At 40.5% G+C, this 24,427-nt stretch overlaps 2 protein-coding genes across 3 annotated transcripts; both read right to left on the bottom strand.

Annotated features, from left to right (window-relative positions):
* Positions 1-1,568: 1,568 nt before the first annotated feature.
* LOC122843564 (catenin beta-1-like) lies at positions 1,569-12,843 on the bottom strand. 2 transcript variants are annotated; one of them, XM_044138392.1, is made up of 17 exons: positions 12,669-12,843; positions 11,651-11,700; positions 9,633-9,842; positions 9,281-9,531; positions 8,951-9,189; positions 7,008-7,209; positions 6,787-6,931; positions 6,589-6,692; positions 5,516-5,650; positions 5,210-5,413; positions 4,967-5,125; positions 4,750-4,869; positions 4,477-4,627; positions 4,266-4,387; positions 3,184-3,244; positions 2,646-2,841; positions 1,569-2,559 (listed from the first exon to the last, which is right to left on the bottom strand). In XM_044138392.1, the coding sequence occupies exons 2-16, from the start codon at positions 11,661-11,663 to the stop codon at positions 2,651-2,653; spliced, it is 2,307 nt and encodes a 768-aa protein (XP_043994327.1). In that variant the 5' UTR covers positions 11,664-11,700; positions 12,669-12,843; the 3' UTR covers positions 1,569-2,559; positions 2,646-2,650. The 2 variants fall into 2 exon arrangements, with proteins under 2 accessions (XP_043994327.1, XP_043994328.1); XM_044138393.1 differs by lacking the exon at positions 12,669-12,843 and adding an exon at positions 11,873-12,006.
* Positions 12,844-15,645: 2,802 nt separating this feature from the next.
* Positions 15,646-24,393, bottom strand: dync1li1 (dynein, cytoplasmic 1, light intermediate chain 1). Its single transcript, XM_044138391.1, has 13 exons — positions 24,216-24,393; positions 23,886-23,959; positions 22,470-22,586; positions 22,115-22,345; positions 21,819-21,973; positions 21,321-21,414; positions 20,907-21,042; positions 20,710-20,821; positions 19,554-19,613; positions 19,391-19,435; positions 19,187-19,274; positions 18,960-19,079; positions 15,646-16,995 (listed from the first exon to the last, which is right to left on the bottom strand). Exons 1-13 carry the CDS (start codon positions 24,317-24,319, stop codon positions 16,877-16,879), a joined length of 1,455 nt encoding a protein of 484 aa, XP_043994326.1. The 5' UTR covers positions 24,320-24,393; the 3' UTR covers positions 15,646-16,876.
* Between the last annotated feature and the right edge of the window lie 34 nt (positions 24,394-24,427).

The following is a 24,427-nucleotide window of genomic DNA, read 5'->3' as shown; positions in this document are numbered from 1 at the left end:
TACTTTTATTCTTTAAGTCAGGCACTCATGGAGTGTTTGTTGGTAAAAACTAACAAATAGTTCCCTGACTACCGTAGTTTAAAAGCTTGACATGTTCTACATGTGATTTGACATTTGACCTACATTTGACCTGCAACTATAAAGAAACATACCTTGTTAAATGAATTTTACATGTGCTCCAAAACGTTTTATTCTACAACTAGCGTCATTTACAACACAAAAAGCTCAGGGCTTTAGAAAACAGCTCTGGACAAAACAGCCCCGCCCCAGTCTGACCTCCACTGGGTCAGACTGTGCTGACATTAAATGAGGTGAAAATGACTGGAATGCAGCCATTTCATTTCCATTTGAAAAATCCCTTCAAACAACACTGCTCTTGTTAAATCACCCACATTAGAGATTGTTTGTGCTCCCATTTACCCAACCACTGATTTCTACAATCCCTTTAACTTCAGGACCAAATAAAACAAAATAAAAATCTGGTGAGAAAATCTAGGATGTCATCATGGGACTACAGTAGCAAGCAGTTGCAAATGTTGACAGTCTAGTAGACGACTAGTAGACAAAAACGTTCCACAGAAGGCCAGAGAGAATTGTCAGTGAGAACTCAAGACCACAAGTTGACTTAAAATTTAACTATTTGGAGTTGAGCATAGGCCAAATACTGTGTGAACCAACTGTGTAGGTGGAGATGTCATGGTAAATGGATGCCTTGTTGTAGGACGACCTAGCCAGTTGAAAAAAAAAAAAAACACAATTAATGCTACTGTCTTGAGTCTTCAAACATCACCTGCTGGTATACTAAAGAGAAAAAACAACCCTTCCTGTAAGCCATCAGACAAGAATCTTTGTCATGAATGTCTAACCATTCCCAAGCTTTCAGACATCAACATCAAACCACCCATTATCCACATTTCCATATTAAGGACCTTAGCTGACTGACTCAACTCAAAGGACACAATAGTTTACAAGACAATGGTACTTCATGTAAAAATACCTCCAATGGTACGATGCTGTGGAGAAAATAAAAAGTAGAACAGTTAACTTGCAGTTTTCTTCTTTCAGATGAGAGCAAAACATTTGCAGATAGAAAAAAAAAAAAAATCTTTCTGGGACCGTGTGAGAAAGGGTTTAAATCAGTTGTGAAGTATCTTTTTTGCTAAATAAAAAAAGATTAAATGCTGTGAATCCATTTTTTCCCCCACAAACTATTTCAGAAGTGAAAGCAAGCATACAAGACAGGTTTCGAACCAACCTTTATAAAACTTATTTTGATTCAGTGAAGGTCATGTTGATATACGTCCACAATAGTTACTGCTATGCTACAGCTAATGAAAGTTGTACTTGTTTATACTGAAAGAAATGAGCACCACTCTTTGGTTGATTTTACCACAATTGATGAAAAAAAAGCATATATAGGATTTTTGAAATTTATTTACATTTCTTTATTGCTTTAAATTATGTTTAAACCTAAATTTCAAAGTGTTAGCAATGTGGTTGAAATGAATGTTATGGAGCTAAACCTTATGCTCCCAAGCCAAGACAGAAGACGCAGGACGAAGACTGGATGAAATAAAATGCTTTTTATTGTTCAGCCGTGTCATAACGTTGTCTCCAAAATAAACACAGCAGGACTACAACCGTTTGTCAACCTAGCTACCATTGATAGGACATGAAACGTGGGTTTTTATCAAACCACCAACGATAGCGTTATTTTAAATTTTTTTTCCTATCAAACATCCAATGATGGCATACAAAATAGTTGTTAACCTACCAGTGATACTGTTTATAAAACACTTGTTTGTAGATTTATCCCCATCCCACCCATAATTTCACCCATTTCCCCATTTAGAACATTTGACACCGACATACTTTTATGCTTAAACAAGCACATATTAAGAGTGCATAATTCTCCATTTTTGAGATTATATAAAAAAAACCTACACAATGTTACACTTTAAGTCAGAGTACATTTCAACTGATTATTAGTGTTCTACACATTCGACCATAACCAAAGGAACATTGTATAATATCACTATAACTTAACACTACGTGTAATATACGTTCTTAAAAAAAAAAAAAAAAAAGAAAGAAAAAAAAATACAAATGATTACCATTGGAGAGAAAATGAAAATGGATAGTGTGAAGGCAAGCTGGGTCAGTACCATAACATATAATGAGTATTACAAAAAGAAATATAAAATAGAATAAGAAAAGTAGAAACAAAAAAAAAAAAAAAACCTAATACAGGCAAGGCTAAAACATGTGTTTCACACTTTTAAGATCAACCTCTTGTGCACTCATCCAAATAGATAACCTGCTCTTTAACCTCCATTGTATGATATCTTTGATACTTGGAATTTCTCCTTTCCCCTCGGTTTCAACTTGCTTAAACAATCCTGTGGGAACCATCTTTGATTTTGATTTTTTCTTGTGTCAGACACTTCCCAGGACCACTTTAATTTCCTCTCTCTTTACCTTTAACACTCTACAGGGCAATCGTAATGCTGCTTCAGACAATACAGGACAGTCACAATGCAGGTTCTATTGGAAAAATCACTGAAAGAAGACGTAAGATAATGTGTAATTAATATACTGTAATCCATTCATGACTTTTTAAACGTCAAAGATCCGCAGTCTCTTACCAATCCTACAGGTCGGTGTCAAACCAGGCCAGCTGGTTGCTGTCCATCAGTTCCTGGGTGTGGCCAAGGTCTGGCAAAGGATCAGTATGGTGACCCAGGTCGGGCAGCGCGTCAGCATGGTAGTCTGCACCTTCCAACATAGGGTCTAACAGAGGGTCCTGGCCATAAGCTGCTGGGTACGTCCGATATGCTCCGTCTGAAAAGTAAAAATAAGATCCACAAAGTTCAATGCAAAAACGCAATGTCATGTTATACATTTGCCATTTCATGCTAATTGGCATGTTTACATTTGTCAGGAAATGTGTACAGTAGCGCAACTTTGTAGTAGTTTTTGGATAAGTACAAACTCACAGGTTTGTTCCTGTGCAGTTCAATGCTGAAAGAGAGAAGCCTCAGTGTAGAAACAGAAGTGCAGTTACTTTCAGTGCAATTACCAAAAAAAAAAAAAAACACCAAATCCTGAAGATTTTCTAGAAATGCAGATAACATCTGGGGAGTGGAGACAAGAATGAAGCTCATGTAAAGCTTAAAAACTCACCGTCTTGCCTGAAAGCCAGAGGATCTCCTTGTGCTGCCAGATCCAGACCCAGGTCCCCGGTCTGAAGAACCAAACACTGATATTAGCTGACTGATAGACACTACTTATCTGTCCAATAGAATGGCTCTTTCTAGATATTCACAATAAACAAAACATTGATAGTTTAGACTGCGACAGACTGGCGACCTGTCCAGGGTGAACCCCTCCTTTCGCCCGGAACGTAGCTGGAGATAGGAACCAGCAACCCTCCTGACCCCATTAGGGACAAATGGGTGAACAGAAAATGGATGGATGGATGATAGTTTAGAAGCACAAAGTTTAAAATTACAAGCAGTTATTGTTAGCTCCAGAAGCTCTCTCTGGTACTAAACTGACTTCAATCAGCACAGTTAATGTAAACCATTAAGATTTAAAGACTCCTACTTAAGCACTCCTGTCAAAGTAGGAGCCACTAAGCCTTCCTGTTTACTTAGAAGGGTGTTTGCAGAGGAGCCTAAATGCAAGTTAAAAGTCAAAAATTATTCGTGAAAAGCTGTACTGCGAATGTTACTGCTACTGTAGTTTTGGGAAACAGTTCGTAGTTTGCGTTTCCCCCACAGGAAGTTGGCTAGTGGTGCACCGCCTCTCCTTCCTAATTATCTTTGCCTTCTGTGTAAATGAAACCACATCCCTTTAAAAGGTTCGCCAACTAGCGTCATATTTTTAAGACTCAAGACTAAAGGAAAAACTGTTCTAGATTTACAATAAGTTACCTTCTGTAAATAAGTAATTTTTAGGCAAACCTCAATTTAAACCTATCCCTATTTAGTTAATGATGCACTGCTTTTTAGAAGTAGTTGAAAAGATCATTATGAGTAGTCACTTGACATGTACCAGTAGAAGATAAAAAAAAGAGCTACTTTGGAGAGAGAACTTAAACATTCACTTTGATAAATAATGCACCAAATGATGGGAATTCTCAGCCTTCGTCTTCTGTTTAGTCATGCTATGACTCAGAAGAATTCAACACAGTCCCCCAGCAAGCATCATTACGGTCGTTTCATTAATTTTGTTTTGGCTCATTTATTAGAATTAGCACATACGTCATTCCAGGCCATGGGCTCAGTTCTGAACAGTGAGCTGGTCAGCTCCACTGAGAGACGCTTCTTGTAGTCCTGGGGTTTGTCCTCAGACATGCGGAACAGGACAGCTGCAGCATAGGTTGCTAAAGGAGAACGTGCAAAAAAAAAACCCCTCAAGCAACCGGTAACCCAAAAACACAAGAGGGTAAACTGCATCTGTTTGTATTCTCACCGACGCCCTCATTACGAGAATGCAGCAGCTCAGTGAGCGGTGCAGTGGCCCCCTCGGCTTCAATGGCCTCGGCTGCCTCTTTGTCCTGCGCCAGTTCACACAGCACACCTGCTGCGACACGCTGGATGTTTTCCACTGGAGAATACAACAACTGGATACAAGAGCAAGAGAGAAGAAGATTTAAGAATGTCCAAGATTTTAGGCTACTGATAATTCTGAAATTGGGGGGAAAAAAAGAATGATTTAGTGATAGATAGCACTCTGTGGTTGTACCTGGACAAAGAGTGGAATGGTGTTGAGCCCTCTGATCACAATCCTGTTGTGGACATCCCGGGCCAGGATGTGCAGAGCTCCTGTGCAACCTTCAACTATTTCCTCCATACGCACTCCCTCCTGGATGAGTTCAAGGGTGGGGAAAAGAAAGTCAAACACAAAGAAGAGGAAAAAGAAATCCAAATCGTCAAAAGAGAAAGTTAAACAAGCAGCATACCACAAACTGCTGCTGGTTCCCCCCCATGCTCGTGCGCCTCTGGGTGTCCTGATGCGCTCGGACAAGCAGCTGGACCAATCGGGGGATGGCTCCCTGCTCCCGCAGAGCGCTGTGATTGGCCGGGCACAGGGCTAGGTTGCGAATGAGACCAACCGTTGCCTAAACAGAAGATGGATTGTACCTTTTAAAAATTGTAATTACTGTAATTGTTTCATCAATTTACAAGAGTAATAGAAAAAGGACCTTGATTAGTGGCCAGTGGGATGGTGGGTGAAGCAGCTTAACAACCACAGGCAAGCCATAGTGAAGGCGCACTGCATTCTGGGCCATTTCTGCATCCTGGTGGCGTGAGGTCAGGTGACGCAGGGCACACACAGCTGGCTCTGTGATGTCCTCTCTGTCGCCTGCCCGGAGGACAGTTCGCACCAAAGCTTCAATGCCGCCAACCTAACGGCAACATCCGTGTGTTAATGTCACACATCAATAAAACAAGATGGAGTCCCAGTGAGACTCAAATCAAGACATGATGTGGATGGCAACAGCTCATACCTGGCAGACCATGAGTTTGTTACTATAATTGTTGCAGGTCAGGTTAGAGAGGATGCCGGCAGCACATGTCACCACGTTGATGTCGTCGCTGCCCAACAGCTGGACCAGGGTACCAAGGAGACCCTCCATCCCCTCCTACAGACAAGAACAGATGAATGTAACTCGTCTTCCTAGAGGTTTAGATTTTCTCATTACAAACTGAGCTCAAACTTGAACACTAAAAATCACAGCGATAAGCTAAACTGAACAATAGAAGTGCACCAACAAGAGATTGTGAAGGGCAATTTTCGAACACCAAAAATATCAGATCTGATATTTTACCAAATTCTGTTTATTGAATTTCTGGTTACCGTATTTTCCGCACTATAAGGCACACCCAAAAACCTTCAATTTTCTCAAAAGCCAACAGTGCGCCTTATAATCAGGTCGCCTTATATATGGACCATTACTGAGCCACAACAGGTCTCACAACTATGGTAAGCAGCCGCCGACTTCATTTTACCCCATAGAAGAAGAAGCGCGCGGTGCATGCTGGGATATATGACTGCGCGAAGCATACCGTTTAATTTCCATTTGTGTGTTTGTGTAAAGACTCCAAAATGGCTCCTATTAAGAGACACGCTTACGACGCAGACTTTAAACTCAAGGCGATCAGTCACGCAGTAGAACACGGGAAAAGAGCAGCAGCAAGTTGTCAGAAAGCTGCTTTGTAATCTATTACGGTAATAAAGTTTGACTGACCCGACTGTTTTGTTGACATTCCCTTTAGCGCAGTTCCATTTAATGGATGCGTAACGTAACCCTAGCCTCTACTGTAGCGTCTATTCTATGCACCTTATAATGCGGTGCGCCTTATAAAAAGTTTTAAAATAGGCAATTCATTGAAGGTGCACCTTATAGTGCGGAAAATACATCTATTAAAAATTTATCAGTTGTAACAAAATGCTTATAGTAAAGTAGATGTCTGAAAAACATCCCAAATGTATAAAGCTGCTTCCTGATTCTTTAAAAAAAAAAAACCATACAAGATAAATAAACCAGATTATTATCTATTAAATTATGTCCGACATTACCTGTTTTGTGGCAGCATCTGAAAGATTCCTCAGAGTCCAGAGGCAGTTCTGAACCAGACGCTGGCTGGGGTCTGTTAGATGAAGACCCAAAGCTTGCATCCCACCTAAAAAGGTAAATAAAATAATGATTGGAATAATCAAATCATTAAACCTACGCAGTGGCACTGCTTTAATCTGTTTAATTTCTGTTATAAGTACCAGCTTCTACAATGGCCGGCTTGTTGCTTGAGCAGACGGAGAGCACTTTTAGCACTCTGCTTGTGGTCCAAAGCAGTTTCTCATATGTAAAAGTCCTCATGATGTTGACCAGGGCCTGAGGTCCACCGCTGGCCAGAATGATCAGCTAGAACAAAGAGTTTTATGTTTACTACGCACCGCTGAAACAAAGACGACGCGTTGAAAAACAGATCTTCCTGTACCTTGCTTTCCTGATTGCCATATGCCAGGATCTGCAGACAGTCAGTAGTGATGGCCAAGAACTTGACGTTGGTGTTGGACAGCAGGGCTACCATCTTTTGCAGCCCTCCGGCGAGGCGCACTGCCATCTTGGCCCCTTCCTGGTGCAGCAACAGGTTGTGGAGTGTAGTGATGGCATAGAACAACACGCTGTCCACCGGTGAGCTGAAAGACATAAAAGAAAAAGGTGAGCAGAAAGATTTAACAACTTTTAATCGTTTTAAAATGCTAATTGTAATTAATGCTCCAAAACCTTTTACCTTCTGATTCCTTAATATAGCGTTAAACATTTTGTTTAGCTTGTGGTAATTACTAAATTCAGGCAATGACCGATAGAGATAATTACTGCAAAGTGATGCTAAAGTGCACTAAATATGTCAGTGTCCACCCAATTAGGCCAACAAGGAAGAAATGTTGACGCAATTACTGTCAAATTAAGACAGAATGCAAGCAGAGCGCCTTCTTTTAAAATGTATTTATGAAGACCATTAGAACACATTATTCACTTCTAAGTCAGATGAAAATCTATACAAGTTGTAAACGTTCCAACGTCCACTGAAAACACAGTAACGTGAGACAATAAAGAAGTCAAACACAGGTGCTCCGTCCAACAGGTCTCAACTTGCCTTGTAGCCAAGTGTTTTGTCTGCAACTTTAAGCCTTTATGAGCTTTCAAACACACGAGAAGTGGAGGAGTTTCTGTGGAAATTCTGCATCACAGCTTTCCAAAAAAGCTGCTCATCTATAGAACAGTTTGGAGGGGGCGTCTCTGCAAATTGCTCTACTATGCACACAACTATGCAGAGGACACAATACAGAGAGTAAATTGACAAAAAAAAATAAAGAAAGAACAAATCGCTCCTTTTTCAAACTGGGGAAAGTAGAAGGAGCTTTGTTGTGAAAATGTATTCACAGAAGCAAGAAACAGGACAACAAAAATACAGCCAACAGAAAGAAAAAAAAAAGGTGAAACTAGCAACTATTACCACTATAGACTTTGGATATCTGCTGCCTACTGACCGATATAGTCCATTACTGCAACAATATCACGTAAATGTTATCCCTCTAAATGTTTGCGACAAACACACATGTAGTCGTTTGGCTTTTTCTTTTTTTTAATTCACTTTGAACAATAAAATTAGCTTTGAGTAGCGAGGTAATCCACCGACAGCAGCCTGCTGTGACAAACCTGGGTAATCTGGCAAATCTAACTAATACATGCTTTAGAACAAGGAATAATCTGGCAAAATATGACTTGCAGTATCTGAAGGACCATGGAGTCTAAATGCAATATGAAATCCAAAAAGGATGACATCAGCATCAGATCAGACTGGTCCCAACTTTAGTTTTTAGTCAACACACCAAACGTCAGCTCTACCAAGACATGATAACAGAAACAACACTCTTCTATATTAGTAAAGGAACATCCAAAGTTAACTCTTTAATATTAGTGGGGTGTTAAAAAGCAGAAAGATATAACAATAGTCTTTAATTATTATGCCTTTATTACTATGAACTTTGGTCTCCTTATTTAGATCTTTTAAATTGCTTCATAAATCAATAAAGGAATAAATTAAACAAAATTTTAAAGGAAATGATTGTCAGAACATGAGAGAAGTCTCTGGTCCAATCAGGCTGAGAGTGAGCAGATAACACTCTAAAATATATATTTTTTAAATCCCATTTTAGAGCTTCTGTTTTCCCCTTGAGGATAATCCATCTCCTCTGCTCCTGATACTGATTAGTTGTATCGCACAAAAACACTAACTTTCATAATAAATCTATTTCCAAAAGAGAAATCCGCTAGGAATCTGTGATGGCAGGTCAAAGCTTCACATAAAGTAAACATCAAAAAGCTGCAACAGCTTTTAAAAGCGTATTGGTGTATAAATCCTTCACATCTTACCCCAGCATCTTGACCAGAGCAGGAATGCCTCCAGACTTGAAGATGGCGAGGAGCCCCTCACGGTGATGGGAAAGGTTGTGCAACGTGCCAGCAGAACAGCGAGCCGTCTCCACATCGTTGGTGTTCTGCATGGCACGAACAACTGCTGAAACCATCTGTGGCGAGCGCATCAGGGCGTGACGCGACGCCTCCTTCTTTGACAACTGATGCACCATTACGGCAGCTTTGTTCACAACAACCTACAAAACAAGAGTTTTGTTAAGAATGGTGACAATCTGAAAAGATAAATAAGTACTTTTGAGTAACTAAAGTAACGGTTTGTTCACAGACCTGATCCTCATCGTTGAGCAGTTTGGTGAGCTCGGGTATGGCCCGAGTGGCCAGCTCAGCATCATCCTGATAGTTGATGAGGTTAACCACGGCATGCTTTAGCATCTGAGAGGGTTCTGCCAGACGCTGGACTGCCGTTGGATGGGCAGCGTCCAGCTGGGCGGGCGGGATCTGAATACCCTCCTCTAGGGTCTCAGGGAACATAGCAGCTCGCACACGCTGGGCTCGGGTCATGGCGTAACCTTCAATGTCTGGAAAAAATACAGAAAATCATAAATACATTGTGTGAAATTCATCATAATTTTCTAGAGCTCAATCTACATATTTACCAAATTGATGACGCTCCACTTACCTGCCGCCTCAGGAGTGAAGGGCTGGTTAAACTCCCAGTCATACAGGGTTGGATCATCTTCCTCGGCATCCGGATTCCCTTTGCCACTCAAAGATGGTGCTGTGGTGGTGACGCCAGACTGGATTCCTGAATCTAGATAGGACTGCTGCTGCCACTGGCTCACAGCAACCTTGCTGTCACCCATAGCCATGTCCAACTCCATCAGATCAGCTACACAGGCAGAAGAAAGACAAAATAAGACAAACAAATTCTCACCAGGAATTTTCAGCAACAAAGGACTGATGAGATTGCCGTGTAAACAATTGCTGAGTTTGTGCAAAAATACATATTTGGAAAATACCAATGTCTTATTCTAATGCTAATGTAAAATCCAGAGTCCCCTTTATGTAATTATGATGGTTCCTAGAAATCTTTAAAAAGCAATATAAGAAACTTCTCGGTTTTTTGAGAAGTTTTTTATATTGTTCTGGTTATTGGAACAAGAACAACAGTTTTCTAGTTCCAAACGTCAAAAAGAAAACAGTGATCAAACTCCAGATTTTTCTTGACTCTTAAGAATCCTAAAACACAAAATGTTTACTACTCTGATGGTTCACAATAGAGATGGGCAACATAGATGTAAACCTTATTGCAATATGTTGTGATGACAATAAAAAAGTGTTCACAACTTATTTTCAGCCTTAAGGCAACTGCTATCAAAGCACAACAAACAAAATACCTCTTAAACTGAAAACCTGTTTTGGAAGGGGTTTCTTCAAGACTCCTGACATAAAAATAAACTGCAAACAGTCATGGAACACTTATTCATATTTTCTCATTTATTGATATGCTCGTGAAACCAACAGCGGAGAAAATAGAAACAGAAATAACTCCAACAAGAAAGACAGTTTTAGGAGCTTTCGAACGTCATTAATTGCAATTCCTCATTGTTACAATAAATGGCCACCAGTATGACAAATCAGTGGATGTCTGAATAACACAGCTCATGTAACTGACTGTACATGCAATCCTATGACTTCTGTGATGTCGAAAATATGGACGACTTTGACAATTAAAATGTACTCCTAACTGAAACTACGTGATTTGTGATTTTGGTCCAACAATCTAAGCGATTCCACAGAAAAAAAAAAAGACCAACATTCACAGTGAAACTCCGACCTTATTGGCCACTGCTGCTATTTGATGCGACATGCTCGACACGTGTGATTAAATATCAAGGTACCTAATTAATGAGGCAGGTCTGCACACAATTAGCTGCAAGGAAGCCACATACTACAAAGCAAAATAGTAACTAAAGAGACTTCAATGTTCAGCAAAGCAAATGTGCATTTTTAACATTGAATTTTTAAAACCTTCCTAAAAATCTAGATTTTTTTTTTTAAATGGACTGTTTAGCTATGATTTCTAGGTATTTAGGATAGAATGGCTTGTAAAACAGAGAGAAAAAAAAGAGACCTTGTGAATTTAAGGATGAAAATTCACAAGGTGCAGAAAAACCAACAAACTTGTTGATGTGTCTACATGTTTTTGTGGAAATAAAGTGGGCAACAGTAATCAGATCACTTCGGACAAGTGTTAATACCAGGTGTGAATGGTTAGGCTGTGCTCTGTAGACTTTTATCCGAGTCAGCGCATGTTAATGCCAGGTCTGAACAGGGCCTGTTACTGCCTGTTCTCTGCAATAATCTAAGCAATGATAAAGATCCAAGAGGGTTAAAAAATGTAAATGACAAAACTCAAACCGAAATAAAAATGATTTAAAACACTAAAATCATGTTTAACTCTGTGCTTTGTACCCCAATGATAAAGAACAAAATACTTTAAAAAAAAAGTTACTGTTACATGTGCTCCAAATAAAAGTCCACAATTGACAAAGTGTTATTGTAACTCACTAATTAAGACATGTACAAATTGAGCCTGAGAAAGCGATGTGTATGTGTGCGAGGTAGGGGGGGGGGGACAAAAATTGGAAGAGAAGAAAAGGAAAAACTGAGAATAAATAAGTTTGCGATACTCACACTGGGTAGCCATTGTTCTTGCCTGCCCTCAGCCCGCACAGCAAATATGTCTGAAAAAAAAGGTAAAATTAGTGCACGGAAAATTAAGAAAACAGTCTCAACTAAATGTCATATTTGTCACAGCCTAATAAAATCGTGGTGTTTGGGTGTTTTTATTCCAAGTGTTGTAATAAACCACCGTCTGCCTTTCCCTTTTTTTTCCTTCTTTTTTTGCTCCGCTACCTTTTGCCAGGTCTTCTCGCTTGTTTGGCTAGTTAACGCAGATAGGACAGGAGGAGGGAAATGCCGAGTCTCCACCTCAAACCAAGAGAGAGCGAAGCGGTGGGTATTTCCAGCACGAACACAATTCACTATTCAACGGCATACAACATCAAAGGCATATTTCTCCCCCTCCCCCCTTAGCACGGCCAAGTTCCGACCTCGAAGCTTGGGTTTCCAATGAGACACAACCCCCTCTACCCGCAATCACTTCTACGACTCCTCCTCTCTCGTGGAGGCTCAAACTGGGAGAATAACAAGCATACCAATCAACGCCGAGTGATAAACTGTCTGTTGCTCCAATACATTGATTTTTACTCAGCGTGCTGAATAACGGGAGTGCTAACACGAATTAGCCACCTAACGTGCGCAGCTATTCTCACCGTTAGTTAGCCAACTAGCTAGCGAACATAAACAATCAATGCTGAATGATTGGAACACATAGCAACAAGCCTTTGTTCATGGGCGCAGCCGGTGTGACCCGTGGCTACCTTTACTGAAGAATGTTATTTTAATTAACAGGAACCTTGACACGAGAGGAAAACCGCAAATATTTAATTCAGATTTGATTAGCTTAGCCATCCGAGACGTACGAAAAAGTAGATCCAGGCGCCACCATAGAAAACCTGCTGTGCTGCTGCCAGCCGAATCAGAAAACCCCACCGGAGCCCCCCTCCTCGATCGACCAGAGATGATTTTCTTGGTTAAAGCATGGAACTGACACACCGAGCGATGTCTGCGCTAAACTTGCGGTATTCACCAGAGTGGAAAGGCTCCTCCGTTGTTTCTGTTGAGCCGAATTTTCTCCTTTCTCTTGGCTGAAAATAGTAAAAGGACTGCTAGGTGAACCACCCGTCCTGGTCCAAACCACACCCGCTTGCTGCTCAGTCGAAGATGTTGCTTCCGCCAATGGAATCGAACATCAAGATGGCGAAGGGGCAAAATCACTGTATTCTGCCGCGCTTCAAAAAGTAGAGCGTCTCCTCAAAATAAGTTTTTAACATACTTAAAACGATCTCTTAATAGCTACACGTTTCCCCCGTAGGGGAATCTATCTTTAAATCTTTTAATCTAAGGTTTTTATTAAGTGTTTATTGCCTTTTCAGTTTAGAGATTTAAAAGTAGCAATGAGGACATTGGATCCTTGGTATGAAACAGTTTTGGTACCTTTCCCGTAGGTGGGTTTTGTATTATTAATGCAAATTAGAATAGATTAATAGTTAGGTACAAGGAACTTTTCTTTAAATGGTAAAATGTAATTATTGTTTTGAGAAGAAAACTTTGTAAATTGTAAATAAATGAGTAGATTTCCTTACTTGGATTTTCTAACCAGGTTTTTGTCGACTTTAACTTACTTCAGATGTAGTTTGCTGCCTAGTGGATGATATGTGATGATTTGTTTTCATTTCTATTTGTTATAGATAACATTAATATGTAACATTTAAAACTAACTCTTCTCTCCTGTAAACTAGACTCTGCACACAAATGCCCACATGAGGCAACTGATTAAAGAAGATACACGAAGCAGCTGCCTAGTGCCCGAAACCAAAAGTGAGCATCCAAAAGCTGGAATTATCATGCAAGTCTAGTACACAAATGCCATTTCTTTTCTCTCTCTTTCTTTTCAAAGTGAAATCAAAAACATGTGAGATGTCATATTTTTAAATTGTATATGTAAATCAATGTGGTCGGTCGCTATTATAAAATACTTGCTTTTGACTAGATTAACATCTTACAAATAGGCAAGCAGTTTATACTCTTCATTTCTACATAGGGGAATTACCTAAACTTCTGCAAGGACAACAAAATTTGTGCTTTTGTTAGACATTACTCATGAATGAAAAAAAAGGTTTTGTTTTGTTTTTCGTTGTGGTAATTGCAACAGCTGAATAATGGGAGTGCTATGGTTGTATGTTGTTAGTGAAGTCTTGCTTGTGCTAAAGTATTTTTAACAACAAACTCAAGGGTTAGTTAAATTGTAACTGAAAACTCCAGTTGAATCAATAGGCTAGCCTAGAAAGGGAGCAGAACAGTTAGAGATGAAAGTAAAATAAACAAAAAGCAAGTATCATGCCTGCACAGTAATGCATGGCCATGTGTGTGAAGCGTGCCACAGACCTCAAAAGGTGAAAGTCCAAGAAGGGTTATTGAGAAACACATTGTTCTAGCAGCAGGAAACGCACCAGGAAGCTATACAGTAGCGTGCAATGTGTCCACTGAAGGGGTGAAACACTCGAGGAAAAGTCTTTACCGTTTCTTTCTTGTTTTTATGTTAAGTAAGTAAGAATACATGTTCCAGTGAGTCTCGGTTTGAAACATTTTTTGTATTGAACTAGTATTTCTGTATGTCAAAAAAAAAAAAAGTGATAATTAACAAAGACTTGAAAACAGTCTGAATAATTTGTATGATGTGTTTCTCATAGAGAATTGAGAGAAAATAAATGAACCTTCACATAGCATTCTAAATTAGTGAATGAATCTGTATTTTGTATGTGAAAATAGATCAAATCAGCTCTTTGGAATAAAGCTAAATGAAGCTTAACCACTGCCTAATTTACCTTGACACTTGGTAAGGAAAGAAATTACATTTTAGCAGCCTTGTTGTTTGCTCATTACACAAAACTTGAATTTCCCCTTGGGGATTAATAAAGTATTCATCATCATCATCATCATCATCATCATCAAAAAGATAACTGGGAAGTGCTGTAAATGCAACACCCAGGGCTTAAATGGCTTCTTACTGCTCGTGCAAAAAAGACACAACTCAGAATAAAACACACCAACAAACCAACTTTTCACCTGATAATAACGCTGCTTGTCTGTGCTTAAAAATGACCCTATCTTATCAAGGGATGTATTTCTCTAATCTGCCAACAGCTTGCTGTGTGGTATCTGAAATCAAGCTGCCATTAGAGGATTCCTGAAGCCCTGTAAGCTGTGAGTCGGGACATCCCTGTATCGTTTTTTTTGCCCTGCACAAACCATTGAATTTGATCAAAGTAATGAGGAAACCATAATTCTCTCCCCCCTCACCCATTTATTCCAGTCTTAAGTCAAACATTTGACGTTCTTCCCCCCCAACCCAGCATCCTGGCACCATGTCACCCCCATGTAAGAAAAAAAAAAGAAGAAGAAAAGAAACCTATTTGATTATTTGATGTGGCAGCACAGCTCAGCCTTCGGTACTCTTTGCGAGAGCTCTTGAAGGCGTTCATCGGAGCACCATTTTATTTCTAAATGATCTGTATAATTTTATTAGGTGTAATGTGATGTGAACATTTGACAGGGTTCATGCACATTTATTGCCCCCAAATCCCATTCTCCTCCAGACTCAAATTAGCAGAGGATAGAAAAAAAGAAAAGTTAAATCAATTTTTTGCAGATTTTTCTATTGAGGTGAGGGTATAAATATGTGATGAGTAAGAATGGATGGATGGACAGAAAAGGGGCAGATGAGAGGATCTGGATGAATGATCTTGAGGTTTCAAGGATAGTTGGATGCATAGATGCTTGCTAGACATAGGAATGGATGAATAAATGGACTAATGATGGGCAAAGATGAGTAAAATGATGGGTAGATAGATTGATGAAACAGATGAAGGGAACTTTTTAACACTGGAACATTAATCTCATAATATGATGTTTCAGATACAGAAATCATTTAAATCAAGTCCTATGCTCTTCTAGACTGCGTAGGAATTCTGAAAAAAAACAACAACAAACAAACAAACAAAGGAGATGAAAGGTAAATCCGAATAAATACACCTTTTTATTTGACTGATTGACATGTCTGATTATACAAACGCCGACACGGAGCTCTGAAATAACAGGACCAATCAGCGAGACAATGACTGTACATTCTGGATGTGACCCTCCCTTTGTTCTAACGCCCCCCCTCCCCTTGAACCTTTACCACCACCCACCCAACAAGGAGCAACTATTAAACTTGCAAATGCTTTTATTTTCTGTACAAGTAAAGCTCAGCCACCCCCACCCCACTGCTTAGCACTCTTTCAGTTTGCTGCACCGCCTCTTGCTCTATGCGTTTGGTAACAGCACCCCAGCGGATCGTTTGGCCAATTATAGGACAGGAAACCTTAGTGTTTGCGTATCAACATTTATTTATTTATTTTTGTATTTCTCAATTAAGTCTGGTAGTGTAACAGATGCAGCTGGTGTACTTGTAGTGTATGACAATGGTAATGACGTTTCCCACTTGGTAGTGAACGGCCCAAAAATCTCTCGTAAGAAACGGGTTCTGGTTGGAACTTTCCTAGTCATCCTCTATCTACCACATTCTTTTACTTTTATACACACAGACATCCGTACAAGCACACACACGCACACACACACACACACACATACAAATACTGGTATGTTTTCCCTTCATCTTAAAAAAAAACAAAAAAACTATTTGCATTTTTGTTTCATTTTTTTTGTCCCCCATCTGGTGCTTTTTGTACGATAAACACACAGTCCCTCCTATTTTACCCTAAGTGCAGTCTCATCAACATGCACCCTCAGCATTTATACTGTAAAAACCCTAACTGTACCATCACTGTAAATGGATGCATAAAACATCCTCACTTTCAGTAAATCCTTTTTCACCCTCTCCCTCTCACCCCAACTGGTCCCCGCTTTCCCCACAGACACGTACTTGCATGTAACAGTGACACAAACTTGTCCTTGGTGTAACAGCTGAGAAGACAAAAAAAAACAAAACAAACAAAACAACAAAAACGAGGGGGCAGGAACGAGGTGCGGGTGAGAGAAGACGTAAGGGGGAAGAGATGGCGAGTTCTCTTCGAGAAGACAGTGATGAGAACGACAGTATCTGTCCGCCCATCCGACCCCCTGACCCCACCCTCACCGCGCTCTTTATGATGAAGTGGAGGCTGAAGGTGGAGGGAAGAAAGGGAGGTGCAGAGGAGGGAATAGAAGGAGAGCAGTGGTGAAGTGCGTTGCTCTTCATGTGTCCTGGCCGTCGGTGGCGGCGGTGTCGTTGGCATTGGACAAGTCCGAGTCAGTTTCCCGGTTGGATATGCGGTCCAGCTCTGCCTGGACGTCGCTCAGTCCCAGCTTTGAACCTGAAGTTAAAAAAAAAAAAAAAAGAAGGAAAAGAAAGTAAACCATTGCTACTACACTGCAGAGGAGTGAACATTGACGTAGTTTTTACCCACAACGCGATAAGCTGTGTTTCAAATGCACATGATTAAAATAAGAACTGGGTGGAACTAGGACAGCGAGAGTCCAGCTTAATTTACCTCCTTAACCCTAAAAATCTGAGTATAATTCTGATTGGATGAGAATAAGCACTACAGCAATTGCAGTATTGTTAATTAATAATTTAATGCAAACATCTCAGAAGGCTGCTGCGCTTCCAGTGGTCTCATTGTGTCTGAACTCATTAGCAGAAAGGAAGAGCAGCTGCTGTTGCGTCGCTGCAGCAGAGAATAACAGCCAACACTGACAAGAATAATCCCAGAATGGTAACAGGAAATCAATAAAAAGCCACAGAGTTTTTCAAAGGAGCTGGACAAGATCAATTCCGGTCTGATTTATCTGACATATAGCGCCAAGCAAGTCGAGTGTTTACAACCCTTTTCCACGTTTTATCACACGTTTGCATTCAGACAGTTGCTAGACTTATGAGGTATCCATTTATCTTTTCACATCTGAAAATTTTCTTAAAATTTCAATTGGAAAAAAAAAAATTTGCTTAAACTCAATCAGATGTAATGGAGGGTGTCCGAACCCCATTTCTGAAATAGATTTAGGTCTGAACTTTAACTGGGCCGTTCTAACACGTACATAACAGCGTTCTAAAAACGCGTCCATTGCAGTCTCCCTCTCACTGCTAAAAGATAAAGCATTTCCAGATCATGTTTCACAGTTTGCTGGACTTCCACATCCTAAACTGTAGAGGATACCAAGACCAACTACTATTAGCATTTTTCTTGACAATCAGCGCAACTGCAGATGCCTGAATTTGGCAGTCAAACACATAGCTAAAATATATCCGATGACAAATGAGAAGATGCAAGAACAGAAATGATGAAGGCCATACTGAAAATGTTTAGAAAGAAGTAAAAAAAAAAAAAAGACTTTGCAGACTCTGTAGTTGTGAATAGTAGAATACCTAACCTTAACGAACAGCTAAATAAGCCTGATGCCGTCTGATGTGTGGATGGGGGAAGTTTCAAGATCATTTATGCAACAGAAGAGGTCATCTGGCTCTGATCAATTTCTTTCTCCAACAACAGCAGTATAGTACAGAGTCAATGATGTCTGCATTTGGGCTTTCAGCCATTCCATGCTGCTTGTTGCTCCTTCACTGTGTTTTATTCTTAGTTAGAATCATGTGCATTTACAGATGCAGATGTTAGTGATTAGAAATAAATTCCAGCAAGCAGACAAGACCTCAAGAAAAAAAACAACTCAAAAAAGTTAAGAAAAAATATGTTGGCAATTGGAGAGGAGAAAGGGGAACATGCAGCAACTACGTATCATTCACGTCTTTTTGCCTTTGTGCTGATTATGTCATTTGAAATTACTGGGTCTGCTTTGTTGTAAAATCCAATTTGCAACTAAAAATGTAGTTATAAAAAATAATCCAGTATTTTAGTTGTAATTTCATGATTTTCTTGTTTTAAATTCATTTTAGTAAGACAAGTTGATTGCCAAAAAAGGCATTTTTGACAAAAATATGTCGAGGTAATATAAATGTTCCTCTTATGATTCTTGGGAAAGACATTCAGAAGAGGGAGGAGGGATGCATTTAAAAAAAAACAAACAAACACAAAAAAGGCGAGCAGCGGTAAATGAGAAATATCTTTCTCACACACACCTTAACGTGGCCAGCATCCTCTGACTAGTGCATACACACATTATAAATGGAGTGGAGAACAAGTGGGAAAGTACAGATAACAGAGAGCAAATGGGAGCTGAAGTGATGAGGCGTGACTAAAGATGGAAATGTTTTCCTCAAGCACAGTTGTCTAACATGTCACACTGTGAAAATAAGGAAAAGTGAGAGGCCTCGTGTTCTCACCTGACTTCCGTACAGTTCCTGGTGTGTTGTTACCACCTGGTGTCCCGGGGCCGCCTGTCCCGGCTTTCTTTGTCAGTAGACTGTTGAAGAAATTGGCCAGCACACCCTCACTTGTCTGACCTGTGGTGTAAATAATTAGGACAGCATTTATGTGATGCAAAAAAATAAAAAAAATAAAATGCAGACGCCAGGAGAGAGCAAAGAGCAAAAGACAGATGAGTTCACACCTGACTGAGGCATGGCGTTCGCCACGTTGGCCGCTGCGGAGCGATTGCTTGTTCTCGGGGAACCTGTGGGCGCCCTGCTAGTGGTGTCCTATAGATCAAAACAACAACAACAACAAAAAGTTACACATATGGCAACTTAGGAGGATTCCCTTTACTGGAGCCAAAGGTTTTGGGGAAAGAGAAATAAATGAAAGAGCCACTCACCACCGGTCGCCCTGCTGTTACAGCAGGCTGTTTGGCAAGCAGCGTCTGCAAATTAGAGGACAATATGCACACTCCCAACAATTAGCCCCTAATTAACATATCAAGACAGATTTAATTTCTGTGCGACCCAGCATGCTTTAGCAAAGTGGAAATGTTTCCTGACCTGCAGCTTTACCAGAAACACTTGGTCATCTTCTGCCTGAATTTCTTTTTCATGGACAATCTAGCGAAAAGAAAAGGATAAAACATTACAACCCGCAGCTTATAGACCTGAGTGCACCTCACAATTTCCAAAAGGCCGATGCATTGGATTTTTGTGCGATTCAGTGTGATAGTGTGAATTGTCATGAGCCACTTCCTTAAATAGTGTCAGCATAATTACAGCCGTTCTGTGAAGGCTTCATGGGCTTTTTAGAGAAAACTAATGAACAAGCATCAGAAGAGACGTCAGCAGGAAATTGTGGCAAAATTTAAAGCAGGATTAGAAAACAAGTTCCGAGCCTTGGACTTGTCACCATTTAAAAATAAAAAGAGCATATCTGCACACCCAGGACACGGATGTCCACATAAACTCACAGGCTGTGAAAGGAGAGCATCAGACAAAAAAAAAAAAAAGCCAGCCAAAGCAGCTGTGGTAGCTCTAGAGTAGCTGCAGAGATCAACAGCTCAAGTGGGAAGATCTGTTGACATGAAACCAATTCGTTGGGTAATTCGCAAATTTGGCTTTTATGGAGAAGTAGCAAGAAGAAAACCCCAAGAAGTCTTGTTTGACGTTTCTGGTGTAAACACTTCAAGACAATGTGGTTTCCGCAACCGTGTGGTCTGGAAAGTGAGGTGCAGGGTCTTCCTCTAAACAGACAGCGAGAGCTATGAAAGAATCTCTTCAGTCTGTTTTTTATGTTCGAACGGCCCAGTCAAAATCTAGTCCTAAATCTAATTAAAAACCCCCAGCCAAACTTCAAAAAGATCTTCACAGATGCTCTCCATTTAATCTTGAGCAACTTTTCCAAGAACTGGCAAATATGTTAGCCTTTAGAAGTGTGAAGCTGGTGAAGCATTCCAAGACTTGCAGCTGTAATTACGGTCCAAGGCGCTCTTCAAAGTAGAGCTAAATGTAAATAAACACCACTCTTCTCAGATTTTGCTCTGTAAAAATGTTGAAAAGAGATTATTTTCTTCCTGTTTTATAATTTTGTGTTACGTTGTGTTGGTCAGATATCAATACTTTCACAAGACAGTGCCCATTAGGCTGTTTACAGAGCATTAGCTGTATAAATGATGTGTGATGGAAGCCATTATGCTCTTCTGCGAGTTTGTACCTTTCTAACTGGCGGTTTGACTACTACGTCCTCGTAGCTGTCATGTGATTTCAGCGTCTGGAAGTTCTCATGAAGTATAGCGATCTTTTTCTCATTATCCCAACCTGACGGACTGGCAGAAGACAGAGAGGGTTACAAAGCAAACCGAAACACGATCCTGTCGTCCTCCGGGAGAGGAAGCGTTGCGACGAGCTTACATGAAAACGGCGTCTCTCTCCACCACCTGAGCCGGGCAGTGGAAGGGAAAGCCGTAGAGTCTGTGAACAAGATATTTGTAAAGGATGTCCAGGTTCTTCATCTCCTTCACTGACGTGTAAAGCAAAGAGGCGCCATCTGAACGCACTGTCAAGGCTATTCCGAACAAAGCAATTTCAGCTAACAAGGGCCTGAAAACCATGGCGACAAACATCCCTAAAAAAGAAAAAGAAAATAGACTTTCAGATGAACTGATTCGAGTTTTGGCTCATTGAAATCCGCTCAGAAAAATATAAAAAATAAATAAAAAAAGTAACTTCATGGGTAAACTGCTGAATGATCAGAAAATATGTGTTGCAATGTAGCCGTGTTAGTGCTGTATATTCTGCCGCAGCATTGTGTTAGTTCAAGGATACACTGCAGGCAGAAATGTCTGATGTGGGACTGGATGAAGTCCAAGTGTTCGTCTCTGTAGTCGTGCTCTTTCTCCAGTGTGCTGATAGCATCACACTGAGGACAGATAAGCAGGTGACAGAAATCAGTTTGAAGGTTTGCCAACAGATGGGAAAAAAAAAAGAAAAAAATCAGCGATTATCCACAATGTATCGTACCTTAAAGTAAAAGTTTTACATAAAAGTCATTTCGGAGATAAGATTACTTACACTCATTGGAGTCTTGAATGAAAAACAACTTTACTGATTTTTATTAAAAAAAAAAAAAAAATAGGTCTGAGTCCACAGTTTGAATTCATTGTGAATTTCTGCTAATCCATAAAAAGGTCAGAATTGTAAATCAAAATTTGGGCTAACCGTTTGACCGGTCTTATTAGAACTCTCTACAGTTAAATTGGTAGGTTTTCAAAAGCTCCTTCGGACCAAAACTGTTTGTAAAGACACACTTTGGAAAGTTTGTACCTTTGTGCAGACCACCACCACCGGTATTCCTAGGTTGTGTGTGAGTGTGTTGTCCCCTAACGGCAGCAGCACGCCTTCCTCCTCGTCACTCCTCCTCTGTGGCGCGCCGTCCTCTCCGCTGCCCGGCTCTGTGTACTCCTGAAACTGTTTTACAACTAAAAGCAATAAAAAAAAAAAAGTAAAGTCAACATTTGAAACATGGGCACATTCTGAAACATTCTTCAGATAAAACGTCAAATAAGACGCGCTTCGGTAAAGGCCGCTCCCTTCACTCCCCCGCCCCTCAGCTGACTCACTTTTGTGTTCCAGCTCCCGCAGCTTTTCCGGAGCGACTCGGAGTTTGTCGATGTGTTCCCTAGCAACGGCGGCCCACTTCTGAAGAGAGTCCAGGGCGTTCCATGGCCGTGACATGTCGACTGTTATCAGCAGCAAAGTGTCTTCGATGGAGCCCACTGGAACAGCGACTCCCTGCAGACCTTTGTGGTAGAGGTCTCCGTCCAAGACCCACGCGTTGCATCGAGTGTAATCTAAACAAACACACAAACTAGGTCAACATTTAAAAACTTGTCTTGACATGCGGTACTACTGGTGTTTTAAAAGCAGTTGGAGATTTAAAAAAAAAAAAAGAGAGAGAATCTGTAGTCTGGTTACCGTCAATGTCATCATCGTGAACGCTGAAGTAGAGATATTCCAGGCCACGCCCTTTCATGTACTCCTCAATACCTTGTAACTTTGCAACCAAGGTGGTCTTTCCAGATCCCACCTCACCTAAATACAGAAAATAGGTGAATAACATGGGCCCCATATGGACAATCAATTCAAATGTTGATTCAAATGTACATTTCAATGCTTTTTTATTTTAAAAAAAAAATGCTTTAAGGTTGAATAGTGGTCAAGTTAAAAAGGGACTGACCTCAACCAACATTTTGCAGCTGGTAAGGATGAACACCTTTTAATCACGTACTGTAGTGTATTATCAAATACTCCCAGTTAAAAACAAAATGCAATCTTCAAGAATCCAAACATTGTTAGAGAGGGGTGCAACAACTTTAAATTGTATATTAAATCTAATGTTTCATACTATTCAGATGACCAGAAAGAGTATTTTTATATTCACATGTAGTGTAGAATTCAACTAATGTCCTTAGTTCTGTTTATAAAATATATAAAGACATTACTTTTTGAAGTTACAGCTATGTATTAGAGTACCAAAGAAGTTGCTTTGCTGTCTTGTTTAGAATGAATAGTTTATGGGGATTTGATATGTTTGGGTATTTGACAATTTGGTGAAATTGGTAGACACCGATTTTCAAATTTCATAATTAGAACTAAGGGGAGGAAGTTTTCAAATAAGCTTAAACATCATCCTACTTCGTTGAAACGCAGCTGTGAATGTCTGCATGGAAACACCATCCATAACATTGTTTTAAACAACGCGTTTATAAGGCCAGCTCTTCACCCATTTTTGCTGTGTGTCATATTAATCTATACCAACAGGGGGACACGGTTTATTACAGCTGAGCTTGCTGATGTTGTCATGGACAGCATAACAAGCAAATGGCCTCACACACACACAGCACTCCATACATAGGCAACCAAGTGGCTGATTAGCTGTAATGGATAGCATGGAGCGGATTATCTCAGGCGGATGTGTGTGTGTGCTGGGTGTTAATGTGTGCGGACATTAGCGAGGTCCGGGAGGCACCCTTTCTGCTTCAATCAAACGAAAAATACCAAACTGTCTCTGTGTATTTTGCATGTCATTTTTTATTCACCCATTTCCTAGAATTATCGTTGCCTAGCAGCGACTAGCATCACTGGGAGCTAGAATGACTTGCAGGGTTTCTCTCATAATGTGATGATGAACGACTGTGTCAGGAAAATACACCTGTCTCTGTCTCTCCAGCCACAAAGCTTTGACACAAAACCCCCATCACCAGAGGCAGCTAGCTTAGCTAGAGAGCAGGTATAAGTCAAGGGAACAGGATGAGGTGATCAGCAGCTACAGGGCTATCCGAGCTAACGATGCCCATTGGCTAGCCAGGAGACTGCAGAGAAGATACCCACCCATGACCAGGACATTTTTCCCAGACGGTAGCTTTGATCTTGAATGGGTGGACACTTCACTCAGGATGGTGGACCTGCAGACAGAGCAGGGGCGTTAAAAACGCAGCCAAACGAGGCTTGTTTATTCACTCATACATAAACAATGACTGGCAGCAGCAAGAGGCTAGCGCGAGCTGGTGCCGCTGTGTCACCACTGAGTCTGGTGCTGATGCTAGTTAGCATCGCTAGCAGACTAGCTGTCAAACCATCCTTATCCCAACACTGTGACTCTACGCTGTGAAATCTCAAAACCTGTGCGCACTGAAATAGTTTTAATTTCGCATCGCCCACCATAGGTTCTGCCCATCGTCCTCTTCTGGGTTGGAGCTCTCCAGTGTGCTCTTAGATCCAGCTGATGTGGAGGATAATAATGCACTTCTCCCTGAAGTCGCCATCTTCGCAGGGCTTGTAAACCTAACTGGACGCACGGTGTTATGTCGAAAAACGCACCCCCAGTCATTTGAAGTGCAACGGTTGGAAGGCAGTTTTTATTCCCCCTTTTC

The sequence above is a fragment of the Gambusia affinis genome, linkage group LG14, assembly GCF_019740435.1.
Source record: "Gambusia affinis linkage group LG14, SWU_Gaff_1.0, whole genome shotgun sequence".
NCBI lineage: Eukaryota > Metazoa > Chordata > Actinopteri > Cyprinodontiformes > Poeciliidae > Gambusia > Gambusia affinis.
Note: the sequence above shows the minus strand (reverse complement) of the source record. Positions and strands in the feature narration are given on the sequence as shown.